The sequence below is a fragment of the Lemur catta genome, chromosome X, assembly GCF_020740605.2.
Source record: "Lemur catta isolate mLemCat1 chromosome X, mLemCat1.pri, whole genome shotgun sequence".
NCBI classification, from domain to species: domain Eukaryota; kingdom Metazoa; phylum Chordata; class Mammalia; order Primates; family Lemuridae; genus Lemur; species Lemur catta.
In genome coordinates, this window is record NC_059155.1 from 20215169 (window position 1) to 20233534 (window position 18366).

At 36.0% G+C, this 18366-nt stretch overlaps 1 protein-coding gene across 7 annotated transcripts in view; it reads left to right on the forward strand.

Moving 5' to 3' along the window:
- Positions 1–16886, forward strand: part of DOCK11 (dedicator of cytokinesis 11) — a 172576-nt gene extending 155690 nt beyond the window's left edge. For all 7 annotated transcript variants that reach the window (XM_045538712.1, XM_045538711.1, XM_045538715.1 and 4 more), the window contains 8 exons: positions 2693–2815; positions 6360–6473; positions 6994–7140; positions 10162–10372; positions 10731–10921; positions 11375–11475; positions 12758–12896; positions 16419–16886. In XM_045538712.1, coding sequence (XP_045394668.1) covers positions 2693–2815; positions 6360–6473; positions 6994–7140; positions 10162–10372; positions 10731–10921; positions 11375–11475; positions 12758–12896; positions 16419–16538 — 1146 coding nt within the window. In that variant the 3' untranslated portion in view covers positions 16539–16886. The remainder of the gene's footprint in view (positions 1–2692; positions 2816–6359; positions 6474–6993; positions 7141–10161; positions 10373–10730; positions 10922–11374; positions 11476–12757; positions 12897–16418) is intronic.
- Positions 16887–18366: the final 1480 nt, after the last annotated feature.

Genomic DNA, 18366 nt, shown 5'->3' on the forward strand with positions numbered 1-18366 from the left:
TAACCAAGTAAGAGGTATTAAAGAGCAGAGGGCAGAGAATGAACAAAGGCACAAAGCTAAGACACACCATTGTGCTTCAGGGGACATACTAGTTGTTCGCTGTTGCTGGAGTGTAAAGTACAGGGGATTCGGCATGATGAATGATGAGATTATAGAAGTATCGGCCACATCATTGCAAGCCTTGAGTGCCAAATGAGAGAGCTTGTCCTTTGTTCTATGAGTGACGGGGAGCCATTGCCAGATTTTAAGACGGGGAGAGTCGCATGGTCAGGTTTGCATTTTAATCAGAACCCTATGGCAGATGTGTGGAGGATATGTTTGAAAGTGCCAAGGCTGGAGGAAGGAAGATCGGTTTTAAAAAATGGTGAAGTGAACCCTAGCAATGAGCATAGGAATGGAGAGGAAGGGTAAGGTTTGAGAAATATTCAGGAAGTAAAACTGGCAGGACTTGGTGATGAATTCATTAGAGGATGAGTAAAGAAAGCATGTATCGTAGTCTATCTAGGCTGCTGTAACAAATTACCAGATACTAGTTAGCTCATAAGCAATAGAAATTTGTTTCTCACAGTTCTGGAAGCTGCGTTGTCTAAGATCAAGGTGCCAGCATTTTCAGTGTCTGTTGAGGGCTCATTTCCTAGTTTATAGATGGCACTTTCTCACTGTGTCCTTACATGGTGGAAGGGGTGAGGTAACTCTTTGGGCTCTTTTTCGAGGGTGGTAATCTCATTTATGAGGGCTCTGCCCTCATGACCTAATCACCACCCAGAGACCACCCCCCACCTCATAATGCCATAACCTTGGGGTTCAGGATTTTAACACATGAATTTTGAGGGGACACAAACATTCAGACCATAGCACTAGGGGTGCCATAACAATATTACAAATTGGGTGGCTTAAAACAAGAGAAGTCATGGTCTCACAATTCTAGAGTCTAGCAATCTAATATCAAGTATTTATCAGGGCCATGCTCTCTCTAAAACTCTGAGTAGAAGCCTTCCTTGTCTTCTGGGGGTAGCTGTTGATCCTTGGTGTTGGCTTGCAGCTGCATCACTCCAATCTCTGCCTTTGTAGTCACATGGTGTTTTCCCTGTAATGCCCCTGTATAAGGACACCAGTCATATTGGATTAGAGGCCCACCCTACTCCAATATGGCTTCATCTTAACTGATTATATCTGCAATGGCTCTATTTCCAAGTAAGGTCACAGTCTGAGGTACTGGGGGTTAGGACTTCAACTGATCTTTCTGGGGGTTATAATTCAACCCATGACAGAGGATAAAGTCAAAACTGCACTTAGTTTTCTAGCTAAGAGTTTAATGGGGTATTGCCACTGGCTGGGGGAGGAAACACAAGTGAAAGAGCTAGAAGATGAATTCAGTTGTCTAAGGCAGGGGTCCCCAACCTATGGTGAGTTGTATAATTATTTCATTATATATTACAATGTAATAATAATAGAAATAAAGTGCATAATAAATGTAATACACTTGAATCATAGTGAAACCATACCCCCCACCTCCTCGGTCCGTGGAAAAATTGTCTTCCATGAAAATGGTCCCTGGTGCCAAAAAGTTGGGAGACCACTGGTCTAAAAGACATAGAAGAAGGGCCATTTTAGCAATCAGTTCTATAGGTCTGAAGTCTCTTTAAGATAGGAAAAAGCTGTTAAGACTTACAGGATAGCATCAATAATTGGCTACATCATTTCATTGTTGTTGAGAACATAAGATGATGGTTCACAAAAGGGTTTGTTTTATAGCAGCTGTTGTTATTCTGGCAGAGTTGGAGATCTCTGTCTTGAGCTGTTACCATTCTCACTAGTTTTAGAACCAACAGTAAGGAAGGAAGTATTCTTTACCAAAATTGCATCATTTTAATAAATACCTAAATCACGGCCGGCGCGGTGGCTCACGCCTGTAATCCTAGCACTCTGGGAGGCCAAGGCGGGTGGATCGCTCGAGGTCAGGAGTTCGAGACCAGCCTGAGCAAGAGTGAGACCCCGTCTCTACTAAAAATAGAAATAAATTATCTGGCCAACTAAAAATATATATACAAAAAATTAGCCAGGCATAGTGGCACATGTCTATAGTCCCAGCTACTCAGGGGGCTGAGGCAGGAGGATCGCTTAAGCCCAGGAGTTTGAGGTTGCTGTGAGCTAGGCTGACGCCACGGCACTCACTCTAGCCCGGGCAACAGAGTGAGACTCTGTCTCAAAAAAAAAAAAAAATACCTAAATCACTAATGCAAGAGCTTGAAAAAGTTGTCAGATTTTCTTAAGACTAATAGTATAGATAAATATAGTTTTAATATAAAAGAAAAATAATAGACATTTATAGGCTTAGTGAAATTTACCCTGTTAGACATTCAGGTATCCTCAATTTGGAACAAATGATATACTGTTTTTTACAGATACTCCTTCTCAATGTGTTACCATTTGCACGTATAGTTAACATCTTCATTATGTGAATAAGCAAAATAAATAGATATGGTTTATTATTGTCAACAAATTTCATATTTTTAAGAATGTTTTTAACTTCATGTATATTTGATTTAGAAAATACATTCACACAAGTATGTTCCTTCTGTGCATTTCATTGAATTTAGTACATCCTGTTTGTTTTTATTAACTTGAAATGGTTCAAAATTTATTTGTCCAAAACTGCATAATTCCTGACTGGATATTTCTCTTAATGCAGGAAGTTTTACTGGAGTTGCTAGAACAATGTGTGGATGGCTTATGGAAGGCAGAACGTTACGAAGTAATTTCTGAGATTTCCAAGTTGATCATTCCAATTTATGAGAAACGTCGTGAGTTTGAGGTAGGCCGTTTAAACATTTTCATCATTGGCTTATATGTTTTATTTTGGCCTTGGGAGAAACAATAATATAATTATGTTACCATCACTCTACTGTGTGTCCTCTGGAGAATAGAAGGTTCTTTATATTATGACATTTATAAAACATTGTAGAATATAGATATTTAACTTAGCATATCATTTTGACACATTTGTCCAGTTTGAAAATTATAATCCTTAAAAATGCTGTTAAATCGTAAGATTTTGGAATGTTCTCACCACAAAGAAATGATAATTGTTTGAGGTGATGAATTTGCTAATTACTCTGATTTGATCATTACACAATGTATACATGTATTGAAACATCACATTGTATCCCATAAATATGTACAATTACTACATGTCAATTTAAAATAAAGTAAAATTTAAAAAAAAATCCTACCTTATAGGGCCAGGCATGGTGGCTGACACCTGTAATCCTAGCACTCTGGGAGGCCAAGGCAGGAAGACTGCTTGAGACCAGGAGTTCGAGACCAGCCTGAGTAAGAGCGAGACCCCATCTCTACAAAAAATAGAAAAATTATCCAGCTGTGGTAACACATGCCTGTAGTCCCAGCTACTTGGAAGGTTGAGGCAAGAGTATCGCTCAAGCCTGGGAGTTTGAGGTTACAGTGAGCTGTGATGACACCATTGTACTCTAGCTCCAGTGACAGAGCAAAACCCTGTCTCAGGGGAAAAAAAAAAATCCTACCGTATATTCATATATATTTTCCAAATGAAATTAAGGGTAAAAGACCCAAAATATAAATTGAAATTTAGACCAGTGGCTCTCAAAATATTTTTATCTGGCAACCTCCCTTCTTCCTCTCAGGGCATAAAATAATCAGTGTTATTTCCACTAAACTGTCACTTAGAAAAGCCATTGAATTTTCTATGTTACAAAGACATGATTCTATTCTTTGTAATTTGGTGGGGAGACTAAAGCTGTTGGCAGATGGCAGTGAAGGAGGTAATCGGACACTAGTAATAGCCCTATTATGAGAATTTTTTTTTTCAATTTGGCCTACCACATAAACTATTGATAAAGGGTAGTTAAGGAAGAAAAGTAATATAATGAACAGAAGATGCCACCAGCACCAAACAGGAATTTTTGGGTTTTTTTGAGACAGACTCTCACTCTGTTGCCTGGGCTAGAGTGCCGTGGCATCAGCCTAGCTCACAGCAACCTCAAACTCCTGGGCTCAGACGAGCCTCTTGCCTCAGTCTCCCGAGTAGCTGGGACTACTACAGGCATGTACCACCATGCCCGGCTAATTTTTTCTGTGTATATGTTTAGCTGTCCATATCATTTCTTTCTATTTTTAGTAGAGACGGGGTCTCGCTCTTGTTCGGGCTGGTCTCGCTCTTGCTCAGGCTGGTCTCGAACTCCTGAGCTCAAACAATCCATCCGCCTTGGCCTCCCAGAGTGCTAGGATTACAGGTGTGAGCCACCACAGCCGGCCCAAACAGGAATTTTTTACATTCAAGCCTCTGAGTTCATATCATAATTTCTGCCACTACTGTACTGGGTGATTTAGGATTCAAGCCATTTTTTAAAAGCAGTTTATTATTAAATATAGCAAGTAGTCTTTCATTGTTGAAGATGTTTCTAGGAGTGAAAACACATAGATTTAATATCAACCAGGTAGTGTTCTAATCTCTGCTCCAGACTGGCTCTAATCAAACATACTTTTTCTTCCTAGGTTCTAGGTCTTCCTCTTCTTGCCATACTTCTGTTGTATATAGGGCATTCCTGAAAAATCATAGTGGAGTTAAGTGATTATTATTAATATGCTAGAGTTAAATAAATAAGTGTAGGTCATATAAATGGCAAAGAATAACCCGAGGCAAAATGAGATTTGCCCTTAACCCCTTCTATCAAAGCATTACATTTGAAGAACCTTTGTAATAGTTTCAAAATAAAGGCCCCATTTTCAGACTCTTAGAATGAAGATCAGGCTATTAGAAATCCAGGGAGTGTTTTGCCACTCAACCAACCAATAGGGAAGAAAGAAAAATGTATCTTCTCTACACGTTAAAGGAAATGATATTTTCTATAGGGGAACTTCTGTTTCCTTATAGGGGTGTAAGGGTCTGTATAAATCCCCTAGCGTTCTATATGAGATAAAGTCATTGTTTCCAGGATACTGATATATAATTTTTCAGTGTATCGCTATGGAATGGGCTGAAAAGTGTCAGAGATAGCAGCCAAAGTAAGGAAGATGTACCTCAAATTGAGCTCAGCTATAAGGGATAATATGGGAAGAATTTTAAAGAAAAAAGCTTTTTTTATAGAACTGAAATTCACATGCTACATAACTAACCATTTTAAAATGTACAATTCAGTGGCATTTAATGTATTCACAATGTTGTGCATGCACCACCTCTCTCTACTTTTAAAACTTTCTCATTAGCCCAGATAAACACCCCATACCCAGTAAGTAATCACTCCCCACCTTACCCTCATTTCCTAATAACCATTAATCTGCTTTCTGAATTTGCCCATTCTGGATATGTACCATAAAAGGAATACAGATCTAACATCCCTAATCCAAAATCTGAAATACTCCAAAATCCAAAACTTTTTGAGCGCCAACATGATGCCGAAAGGAAATACTCATTGGAGCATTTTGGATTGGTTCCTATTTCTCCGTGTCCTCGCCAACATTTGTTTTCTGGTGTTTTGTTTTGTTTTGTTTGTTTTTATTACAGCCATCTTAGTAAATGTGAAGTGGTATCTCGTTGTGGTTTGTTTTGCATTTCCTTAATGACAGTGATGTTGAACATCTTTTTGTGTGCTTGTTTGACCATTTGTATATCTTCTTTGAAGATATGTTTATTAAATTCCTTTGCCCATTTTAAAAATTTGGTAGTTTGTCTTTTGTTGTTGAGTGATAAGAGTTCTTTATATATTCTGGGTGCTAAACCCTTATCAGATCTGTGATTTGCAAATATTTTCTTCCATTCTTTAGGTGATCTTTCACATTCTTGATAATGTTCTTTTCACAGTGTGCTCCCTTTTTCTGGGTGTGCAGAAAAATATATTCTCTAGAAATGTTTGTGAATGTCCATAAAAGCAGCCCTTCCTGAGGCTTACACTATTACTTATTTTTATATGTGCATTTAATTTTCATCTCCAAAAGTTTTGGCACGGATTGTTTATTCTCATATCTCCACCTAAGGGCTCAAGCAAAGTATTTTGCTGTTCTTTTAGTTAAAATAATTCAGATGTATAGAAAATATCTTGATAATGCAGTATTCTAAATGTATAAATTACCACTGAGATGTGAATAAAATGAAGCATGATATTAAGAAATACAGTGTTACTTGAGCATTTTAAATGGTACTCTTAGACCTAAAGCTATTGAGGAATTTTATCTAATTGTTACAACGGAGGGGGGTTGTCCCCACCAAAACCATTTTGAAAAGGAAATATTTGTGCTCTTTATTCTTGTATTGTATATTCGTCTTGAACACATCTGGTAATTAACCAAAAGACAAAGCTGATTTGTATATTCTCATTTTTCAGAAACTTACTCAAGTTTATAGAACTCTTCATGGAGCTTACACAAAAATTCTGGAGGTTATGCACACCAAAAAAAGACTTTTAGGCACTTTCTTTAGAGTTGCCTTTTATGGCCAAGTGAGTATACTTCAGTTCATAAAGTTTTTTTAAAAATATTCACCTTTGAATGATTAGGTTACTATAGCAGCAATTATTGGCTTTAGGATTCTGTCTAGATAGACTGCCTATTACAACAGCAGGGGGCCTCTTTTGTAAGTTTAAAGTTCACTTTGGTTCTCATATCTAAATCTATTAGGTCAGAATACAACAAACAAGGTTTGTATTTCTCCCTCAGTTTCATTTTGTGTTAAACTTCTTAAAGTATATATTAAATATCTAGTAGTTAAAACTTTCAAATAAAAAACAGGTAAGTATACAGGGAAGGAGAAAAATCTTAGGCCAATAATTTGTTCATATGACTGTGAATTTAAAAATTCTCATTTATTTGAAGTTAAAATGGTAAATATATACATGGAGCTTTTAGTAATATTATTAAAAATGTATTTCTAATATATTATTAGTTATTTAGGAGATTTTATTTAAATGCTATGTTTGTTAATACTATTCGTAAATTATTATTTGTTTAACTTTGTAATAGTCTTTTTTTGAAGAAGAGGATGGAAAGGAGTACATCTATAAAGAGCCAAAGCTCACCGGCCTCTCAGAGATTTCCTTGAGACTTGTTAAACTTTATGGTGAAAAATTTGGTACAGAGAATGTCAAAATAATTCAGGATTCAGACAAGGTAAAATATGCCCTGAATTTTGAAATCATTTTTAGTTCCAGGCATGATGTATTACCCCTGGCTTTTCCCTTTTTTAGCTGGTGGAGGAGAAGCATGGAAATAGAGCTTTCCAGATAATGAAAGAAATATGACAGGGGCTTTGGAGTCAGAGATACCAGGATTCAATTCTCTATTCTCTGCCATTCGCTAGCTGTGTGACCATGGGGGAGTCACTTAACCTTTCTATGCTTTATTTTTCTCATGAGTAAAATGGAGATAATAACAATACCTTCCTCATGGGGTTATTGTATGGATTAAATGAGTTAATATATGGAACGTGATTAGAGTTCCTGGTACATAAAAAGCATTCACTAATAATAACAGAAGCTAGCATGCTAAATGAAAGTTAGCTATTATTTTAAATGCTGTTATACATCATGATTCTCAGTTACATACTTAATGATTAAAATCATCTTGGGGGTACACATTTTATTCCAAGAGATCCTTAGTTCAGTAGTGGTGATTGTAGTTACATTTGCAATGAAGTAGGTTTAGGAGACATGCCTTGAGCCTTTCTCTAAAGGTCATCCATCCCACTAGGCCCTGCCAAGGCAGGGTAAGAAAGGCTCTAGCAAGAATGCCCCTTTCCTATGAAATGCATGGCTCCCTATAGACAGAATTTTGGCAAAGCACAGTAGGAAAGCCTGACTGTCCTTAGTTGCCATGGTTGTGTCCAGGACGAAAGCTGATTTTTAAGATAGGAAGGACCTATACAGTTCAGGGTTTGAACCCACAGCAATATTTACTGAGTAACTATGATTTGCACAGTGCTGTGCAAAGCACTTAGAAGTTAGTGGGCAGCATTGCCAGAGTGAAAAGCCCACGGCACTGGTAAAGACACTTTGTTGTCTGCCGTGAAAATAATCTCTTCACTTTGTAGACTTACCTGTAGACCTCTTAGAGATGGTTTTATCTTAAACATATGCTTAAGACATTTAAAAATAGATTTGGACAACAGATGATTTTCTCTCCTCACAGGCTTGCTCCCAACTATTGATTAGTATATAAGTACAAAGGTAATGAACAGCATGCAGTTTTCTACTTTATTCAGCCTCTGAAAACCTGGCCAAAGGGTGCTACTGACAAACGAGTATCAGACTGGTTTGGACTGGACTCCTGACATTATTTGCTATGTACCATGTTTTAGTCATTCTCCATAGGCAGCAAACATAATAAGCAGTTCCTACTTTAAAATTTTTTTTTCTTAATGTGTGAAAGTAAAAAATTAAAAACACTCAGACCAGGCACGGTGGCTCACACCTGTAATCCTAGCGCTCTGGTAGGCCAAGGCGGGAGGATCTCTTGAGCTCAGGAGTTTGAGACCAACCTGAGCAAGAATGAGACCCCGTCTCTACTAAAAATAGAAAAATTAGCCAGGTGCAGTGGTGCATGCCTGTAGTCCCAGCTACTTGGAAGGCTGAGGCAGGGGGATCCCTCAAGCCCAGGAGTGTGAAGATACAGTGAGCTTTGACACCACTGCACTCTATCCCGGGCAACAAAAGCAAGACCCTGTGTGTCAGAAAAAAACCCCAGATTTAAAAACACTCTTTTACCTTGCCAAAGAACAAAATCTACTTAAGAACAGAGGCAATTTGAAGAGGAATTTGGCAATATCTTCCAATATTTTACATATGTATGTCCTTGGACCCAACAACTTCACATTGAAGATTTTATCTTATAAATGTACACACATAAAGGCTTTTAAAAGAATGAGAGATTTATGTGTCCGTATAAACCTATCAGGATATATTATTGAGGGGAAAAAAGGCGAGGTGTAGGACTATAAGAATAGTATGATCACATTTGCATAAAAACTGATAGTTCATATATACTTAGTTACATAAGCTTAGGAAGTTTTTGGAATTAAACACACAAAATCGTTAACCATGTTTTTCCCTGAGGAATGGGACTAGAGTCTTAGGTGGGAAGAAGGAAGTCTTTTTGCTTTTCATGTATACCCTGTGTAATGTTGAAATGTTTTAATATACATAATTTTACTTTTATAAGGTTAAATATTAGGCTTGACCTCTTTTTTTATTTCCCTTTATGTTTTGTCTTAGCAAGATAATTACCTGAACTATCTCCTGATGTCTCTCTGGAGAAATCTAGCTTTTGAATGGGAGAGAAAAGAAGGTTAAGGTTTCTGAAGATAGGCTTATAGATTTTTTCTATGTGAGAACAAGTAGAATGACTTTAAGAGAAGTTAAAGATGCTAAGAAGTTTTCTATCCCCTGTCCATCGTCTTGCATATGTGAAGAAATAAAAGGGATACAGGGACTATTTCTTGAGAGGTTTTGTGGTTTTTGTTTCTTTTTATTTTTTTCTTCCAGTAAACACAAAAAGGTCTATCACAAAGTAAGGATATTGACAAAGTCACCAACACCCAAGGCAGAAAGCAGATTTAGTTGGGAGAACACTGAAAGAGGATCCTGGCCATTGTCTGGAGTGACTTGAGAGACTGCCAGAGGGAAGGTTTAGGGACCACAGATTGAAGCTCCAACAGGAACAGTTCTGGAATTTCCCTCTAGCAGCATGGCTTCTTAACTTAGAATTTAGACTATTGATGAATAACGATAATATATTTTTATTGAGGTTGAATTCATATAATGCACAATTAACTATTTTAATATATTTTTAATGAGTCATAAAACAATGTTCAGTATGATCTCAGTTTCCTAAGAAAAAAGATTAGAAGAAAATGTATAAAAATGTGAATAATGGTCATTGTTGGTGGGAAGATTATGGTAATTGTTACTTTCTTCTTACATTTTTGTAGTCTCCAAATAGGTTTCTATAACTTCTTTATAATCAGAAGTAAATGACCCTTAAAAAAAGAACAAAACCCCCCTGCAGGTATGTATTCAATCGGAAGCACAATTATAATAGCAGTGTTCCTCATATGGTCTCAAAGAACTTAGTTTACCTGTAATATCCTTTTCCCTTTCATTGAATTAAAAAAATAAAACCTTTCTTATTTTATAGGTGAATGTCAAAGAGCTTGATCCAAAATATGCTCATATCCAAGTCACTTATGTGAAGCCCTACTTTGATGACAAAGAACTCATAGAAAGAAAGACTGAATTTGAAAGAAATCACAATATCAACAGATTTGTCTTTGAGGCACCTTATACTTTATCAGGCAAAAAGCAAGGCTGTATAGAAGAACAGTGCAAACGCCGTACAATCTTGACTAGTAAGTAGAACTTTGTTTTATTTATCTTGCTCCTTTTTGATACACAGAAGTAGCAGCTGGCCAGCAGGAACATGTAACTGAAATTTTAATCATTCTTTGTCCTACTGTGCAGTTACAAGTTTGCACTAACATGTCCATGTGATAAACCATCATTTTCCCATATGTCATTTATGATTGCTCATAAAGAGGTGTCTCATAAAGAGAATTTTTCTCTGTCCTGAAGTACCATATGGAACCCTAAGGCATCTTCTAGAGAAAGCATGGGGAGAATTAAGCACAGTAGATTTTTTCCTTTAATTTAGCTGTTTTTAACAAATGATTTTTTTAAGACAGTAAATCAATCTTAACATTTTAATAGCTTCCAACTCGTTTCCCTACGTGAAGAAGAGGATTCCCATAAACTGTGAACAGCAGATTAATTTAAAACCAATTGATGTTGCTACTGATGAAATAAAAGATAAAACTGCAGAGCTGCAAAAGCTTTGCTCCTCTGCTGATGTGGACATGATTCAGCTCCAACTTAAATTGCAAGGCTGTGTTTCTGTGCAGGTACGTTGGTTGCCCAAGATGTATTAAATGTTTCTTGATATTTCTCTTGCTTTCATAAGGGCACAGAGCAAGCATTAATTGTAATTGTGTGTTGTGCTCCTATTGAGTGCAAAAACCTGTGCATTATTTTTTCTTAACTTAAGGAAAAAATTATATTTAATTTTTATAAATTTTGTGTTATATCAGAGGACTTTAACATAAATGCCTATGACTCTAGTCAAGCCCTATATTTACGCATCAGAAATCATTAACTAACTTACTGGAATATCATTATTGTAGATTATTTGTTTTAGTTAATGGTTTTCTCAAATAAATTTGTAGTAAGCATAATAAATACATTATTCAGAAACGGATTTCTTATGTATTTTGGGGCTTTTTAATAAAAAGAGATGCAAAAACTGCTGTTGAGTATTACATTCTGATGGCACTCATTTTTCTCCTTTTGTAATTTAGGTCAATGCTGGTCCATTAGCATATGCAAGGGCTTTCTTAAATGACAGTCAAGCCAGCAAGTACCCACCTAAGAAAGTGAATGAGTTGAAAGACATGTTTAGGTAAGTGTCTTATAGTTTTCAGGTTAGATCCCTATTCTTTTGCTCCATTTTCTTCTTAAAACCAAACGAAAACCCCAAAGTATTCACCGAATAATACCCCTCCCAAAAAGGACATTTTCTGAGCTGTTTTAATATCTACGTGACCTCCAAATGGTACTTTAAGTAGAAAGGAAATGTGTGATCTGTCTCATCCTACAGGATATTAATAATGCCCTTAGTGAAAAGAGATTAAATATGTCAATTTACTATATTGCTTTGAGTATTTTAAGTGATACAAACACAAGCCTACATTCATTATGTGATTTCCTTCTTTGCCCAAATGACCTCGTGTTACAGCATTTCAGACCATTTAGGGTAGGAATAAAGGTGGGGCTAGAAGGGCTGCATAGGCTGGCTCCTATCCTATGTCCTTAATTCCACCTGAATTCTGCCAGTCTAGGGCATGCACTATCTTTGGTGGGTAGTCCTGTAAGCTAAAGGATGTATAAATGGGCTTACATTAGAAAACAATCTGTTTAATGTATGTAAAAGGAGCTTGCATTCGGAACAAGAGAAACAGTTGAGTGAAATAGACTAAGGAGAATGATAAGCTGTCCACTGATTTGCACCCAACTTATTTCATTTGCTTTTCCTGTCTGTGTGTTATCACCTGCTCCAGGTTGCAGAGTAACCAGTAGTCATTCATTCACCAGTAATCATTAGTGCTCAACATGCACAAAAGACACTATTAGTTGCTATGACAGGGATATAAAATGAATGGGCAATGAGGTACTTTTTCCCCTAAGACCTATACTCTAATTGTGGACATTAAACATAAACACATGAAATAATGGAAAAATACTTTTATGATAGGTGATCAGCTCTCTGTGCCCACTCTTAACATCCAGGGAAGATCCTTCACACCAATAGCACCCAGCACTGGACTGGGCACTTAATAAGCCCAATATAAATTCTTTTTGAATGAATAACTCATTATCTACAGTGCAAATTAATATTAGCAAAACTTTAGCTGATATAATACCAAGTAAATGATTGAGCCAGTAGGTTTTCTAGAAGGTATGTGTCTTGAGCCAGGTCTTAAAGAAGATAAAAAACTGGATATCAAAGGCAGAAAAGAAAGGAAGAAGGTATTTCAGACTTAGGAAGTGACATTAACAAATTCACAGTGAGAAAATATGGGATTCTGATCTTCCTTCTAGGTAAGCCACAGTTAATGATTGATTATCAGTGAAACTTCGTAAGAATAAATAACAAAACCTTTATCTTTGATGTGTATCCACAGGAAATTCATACAAGCATGCAGCATTGCACTTGAACTAAATGAGCGGCTAATTAAAGAAGATCAAGTTGAGTACCATGAAGGGCTAAAGTCAAATTTCAGAGACATGGTGAAAGAATTGTCAGACATTATCCATGAGCAGGCAAGTATTAGGGTGGTTGAAAATGAAAACATGATCTGGGTGGGGTCCCTAAAGTATTGCTTAGAAAAATCTGTTAGTTCAAAATGCATTACCTTAAAGTTATTAACTCTGTATTTTAAAATTTGTTCATGTTATCTTTAATCATTTATATAATATAATGCAAATCAAATTTGAAGCAATTATCTAAAGCCATTACTAGAGCAATTATCAGTCATAAACTATTTTGTTCTTTGTGCTACAATATCATTAGAAGTAACTAGGTGAGCAAGTGTGAATTGATCTACTGTGAACATGGATAAGTGTCTCTCAAGAAGAGTCCTAGAGAAGTAAAATGATTGGTTCAGTAGCCAAGTCCTTAAATGAGTATCCCTATCTTGGCTGTTAAGAAATTAGATACTGTCCTTTAGGTGATATCCTAAGTGATTTCTAAAATTTGGGGATTGTTTTCATACCCATATAGCCTGCAAAATTCTCTGTTTTCATAAAACTTATTAGGATTTTAATCTATGAACTGAATGTGAGTGACAATTATAGCTAACTTAGTAAAACACAGTCTGCAAAATATGAAAGTGAAGACTTGATCACCCCTTTAGCCAAATTATATCATAATTAAGTAGTTAATAACTTTTATATACCTGGTGACTTTTACAGAAAACCTGAATACTCCTGGATTGTCTCACTAAACTTCATTCCTATATTGGGGTCCTGAAATTTGTGTTTACAGCCACTCTGTACGTGTACATCTGAAACATGCTTGTAAAAGTCGTGAGCTTATAAAGTCTCCTTCACTTCCTCACTAAGGAAAATGCCCAATAAGATAAATATTTGTCCCAGAAACACTTCAAAGACTCAATTTTTAAGAAATTAAGGATCCTTAAAAGAAACAAGGATAACTATACCCTTTTAAGGAACACATTTTTAAAGCTGGTCCTGAAACAGAGAACCTCATTTGTCCTGGTATCTGCATTTCAGTGATTGCCACAAAGGGTATACTTAGAGAAATAGGCCCAGTGTTTAGTACCCAAAGAACTGCAGTGCAATGGTAGGGGAAAAGCAGAGGAGAGAGAGTTCTAGGACAATGAAAATTATTAACAGTTGACTTTCAATTAAACTCTACCTCTCTGAATTTATTTTGTGCACTTTTTCTTAGAAAGAACTGTGCTAAATTTCATTACAATTAGCCCAAGGTTGCACTGAGTGACCAGGAGTCTACTTTCCAACCATTGTCATCTTCCCAGTATGGAGAATCAGGGCCAGCCAGACTGTCTTCATTCCCATCTGTTTAATGAGACCAGTTACCCCAGTCTCCTGTATGCCCATTCTCTGCAGCTGGGAATCTTGATGGCTTGAGGAGTCTGGAATCAGTGTTCTGTGTCTCTTATTTTGCCATCTTTACTTCTGTTAGCTAACTTAGGAATGACTGCAAACAGCTCCAAGGTATCCCTTTACTGCCCAGTTTTCAGAAGCCCTTTTTTCCCTCCTTCCCAAAGCAGCCAGGTGAGCAGGACTAGGAGAGTAGGGAGCCATTCCACTTCCTGTACTGTCTGTATCTTAAGCTCATCTCATGAGTACAATGCGGATATACCTCTCTTCACCGTCACTGTTCCGGGGTATACTGTTATCGAATAGACTACATAGTTTGTTTTTAGAAACTATCTGGTTGATGGGTTTTTATAATATATAGATAAAACAGCAAAACTCTTCCTTCACAAAAGAGATAAGAAATTGCACATGCTGTTTTTAGCCAGTGTATAATATATTACAGTTATTTCATTTGCATGCAGCTGCATGACCTAGTCTTGAACTCTGTTATTCAAACTGAAAGCAAATTTTTTAATTTGCTATTATTATTGTGATCAAAATATTAAGAGTAGTTGTTCTATAAAGTTTTTTCCCCCTGAAGCATGGATTATTTTCCAAATCTGCTGTCATATTTCCCACCTGTCTGTATCAGTTATTCCCAGAAATCATGGCTATTTTTCTTGGTTGTAGAGACCAGTATTTTAGACCCTTGATATTATATATTGATAGCTAACCGAGAAAACTCTTAGTTTCTTTTCACTTACATTCGTACAAGCTATCTTGTCATAACATATTATATTCAGGTATGCCTTACTTTAGGCAAATGTTGATTTATGGTGAATTTTTATAAATCAATTAATATTTCTGATTAGTTTCATGTAAAAGAGAGCTTTCTTTTAGTCATACATTTGAGACATATAATAAGCCACAAAATGAGACAAAGTGTTAATGTGTACTGAAATATGAAATATTCTGTTGAGCTCCATAAATGATTATTTGATAAAAAGACATGGCCTGGATATTCCTTGGCCCTTTTCAATGTAATCTATTACAGTATACCAAAGTATACAGTCCTTTTAAAACCTTCTTCAAGCTTTTGACTTTTTAAAAAGGATTTATATTATCTTGTAACTACTAATTGCAGATTTCTTAAGCAGATAGAATTGTGATGACCATTGTAGTGTCCACTTGGTATGTTTTGTTAATTCTACGCAGTGAGTACCCTATATGCTTGTTACATTCTGACAGACATGGATAATCAATTATTCATCTTTTAAACTTCTAATATGCTTTCAGATTAGTGTCATGAGTTAAGGTTTTTATAAGAAGAAATTTCTCTATTGTAGACTTTATTTAAGCCTTATGATTTGTAGCAACACAAATGATACACCTCAGTATTGCCATCTTAGACCAATTGGCAGGCATAATAATGAAGTTTCAAAGCTAACTTGAGAAACAGGTATTGAAAGCTTTAGACCTAAGGTAGAACCTTTTAGTAAAGAGGATGGATATAATGTGTACACTATTCTTTTCCTCCATCTAATCTAAGTGTAAGATTCGTCTTAATTTTGCTTTGGATCACACAAAATGGATAATTTAAAAAATATTTATACTAATATGAGTGTATATGTTTACGTACTTATGGGAATATGACACTTATATTTTATATTTATGAAACTATTTCCAAGAAAAATTTTCCATATCAATTAGCTTATATAATTATAGTATATCTTTTAAAATGTACACTTAGGACGCATCTTTATTTAGTATTGTTTCCAAGTCTCCTGGGAAGGAGCATGGGTATCTGCATGTTGGAAAAGTCCCAAAGGTGATTCTGAGAACCACTGTGTTTAGAAGATGATCCATAAACTCATATCAGAGTCCACTGTTTAGAGGTCTTGTTATGACCATCTGTTTGACATTTTAAAGATTACATTACCTCTTGCTTTTTATTGGAATTTGCATTTTACAATCTTTGTTTTTCTTTATGAGTAACTAGATCTTTTCTGCTTTTTTGATATGCTGCCTTCGTAATACAGCTTTGAAGACTTAAGTCGGTAATGTTTTTTTTTTTTTTTTTTTGCTCTTTCTGCTTTCTGTCATGTCAAATAGCTAAGTGTCAGTGATAAATTGAAATATGCCTGTAATTTCATATACACATTCTTTTTTGGCAGTGGCTATTTTGCTTCATGATAACCATGTGGATTTCTTTTGTTTTAGATACTGCAAGAAGACACAATGCATTCTCCCTGGATGAGCAACACATTACACGTATTTTGTGCAATTAGTGGTACATCGAGTGACAGAGGTTATGGTTCCCCGAGATACGCTGAAGTGTGAGGAAATGCAGATGTAAATGACGATGAGACTGACCTTTCTCAGGAATATTCGGAGCTGTGCAAATGTTAAAACTTACAAGATTTGATATACGTGGAGTGTTTCCTCCTGACACCAAAATTTTCATGCTTTCAAACAGGGTGCTTACATATTTGTAAATATTTAAGCAACTTGAAAGTGCCTGGAAAATTGCACCACTGTGCTTGGTTTGTACTTTTTTAGGTAAATCTATATGCTGAAAAGTAGAGCTCAAAAACGTTAACTCAACTTGCTTAATTATTGCTTAAAATAATAATGGTACTATGTAAAATTGTATAATGGAACACAATAAAAGGTAAAACTTATTTGTAATTAGAAATGAAGGAAATGATACTTTGAACTTAGCATTTTTGTTGACAGGAAGCTCGATTCATTATCATACTAATCCCTGGAGAAGAAAATTGATGACATTTCCGTAAAACATGAATATTTCACATTGGGGAGACTATTTGAATTTTTTCCAATTAGTAGTCAAGGCTAGGCTAAAGAAGAAACCAAAAGCATTAACAGGAAGATTTTCAGAAGGAAAGGATATACATAGAAATACCAATCTTACTGTTCTCTGCAGGTTTGATGTGATGGCACTAGATAATCAAGTGGGTCTTTCTCCCACATACGAGACAAGAGGTACAAGGGATTTAAATGGGGTGTAGGTTTCAGCAGCAAGCAGCATTTGTTTCCAGATCTTCATCATGTGGTGCTATCTATAAAAGCTAAGCAAAACATTTCTGAGAATTTACAGTCAGTACATCCCATGCAACTTCAGATCTTTAGCAGCAATCTGAGGTGGGAATTTTGTAATGATTATTTTCTTCAGTTATAAGGTTAACAAGCATTTTGATAGAACTTGATGGTTGCAATGTGACTTGGGTCAGTATACATAACCACAAATTTAGCAACTGCTAGTTTAGGATTACATTTCTATTTATTAAGAAATCTCAGATTACCTAAATAAGTCAGGAGAAACCAAGGTGTTTTCAACCTTTTAAGCTTGAGTTATCCATATAATTTTGGCTGCCTTCCACGTAAACTGTTCTAGATTTATTTTCCTTATTTAGCCCATTTTACAGATGAAAAAACAGACACTGAAATATAAATGGACTACATGGAGCCTTGGCTTTTTGAGTACTTCGTGGTCAAGTAAATCTTAGAGATTATGCTCCTGGCTTGACCATTTTTCATTACATGTCATTTGTAAGCTTTCAGAGGAGCAGGAGCTTACTTATTAAAAGTTAATTTTGTATTTTAATAAGGGCCTTGAAGGCCTTGGAAGTATTTCAGAGGCAGTTTATAATTCTTTTATATCTTGGAGTAACCTATAGAGTTACTAATTTCACCTGTAAAGTGATCACATTTGGAATGTATGTGTAAGAAACTATCACCTAGAGTGAATGCTGCCATCTGATAGGCATCTTGGGGAAACCCCAGCATTCTTCTGTCAATAACTAGTCCCTGTAACATCCCCCAGCATAGCATATGCATTGTGGGTAACTTTCAAAAGTATAATAAATGGCCTCTGTTCCCAAGGAGCTTACAATCTAGTTGAAGAGGCAAGATACACACAAAATTAAATAGTATGAGAATTCATATGTGAGACATGAAAAGTTGTATATGAGTATTGCCAAATGAATTACACTGTCCATAACTCTCATCACGTTCACGGAAGGAGAAGTCACTGTGAATTGTAAATGCTCAGGGAGGGTTTCGTGAACAAAAGTAAGCTTCGAATGGGCTTTCAAAGATGGGAAAGGTATTCTAAGCTGGAAAGCAAAGGTGCAAAAAGAATTAGCAT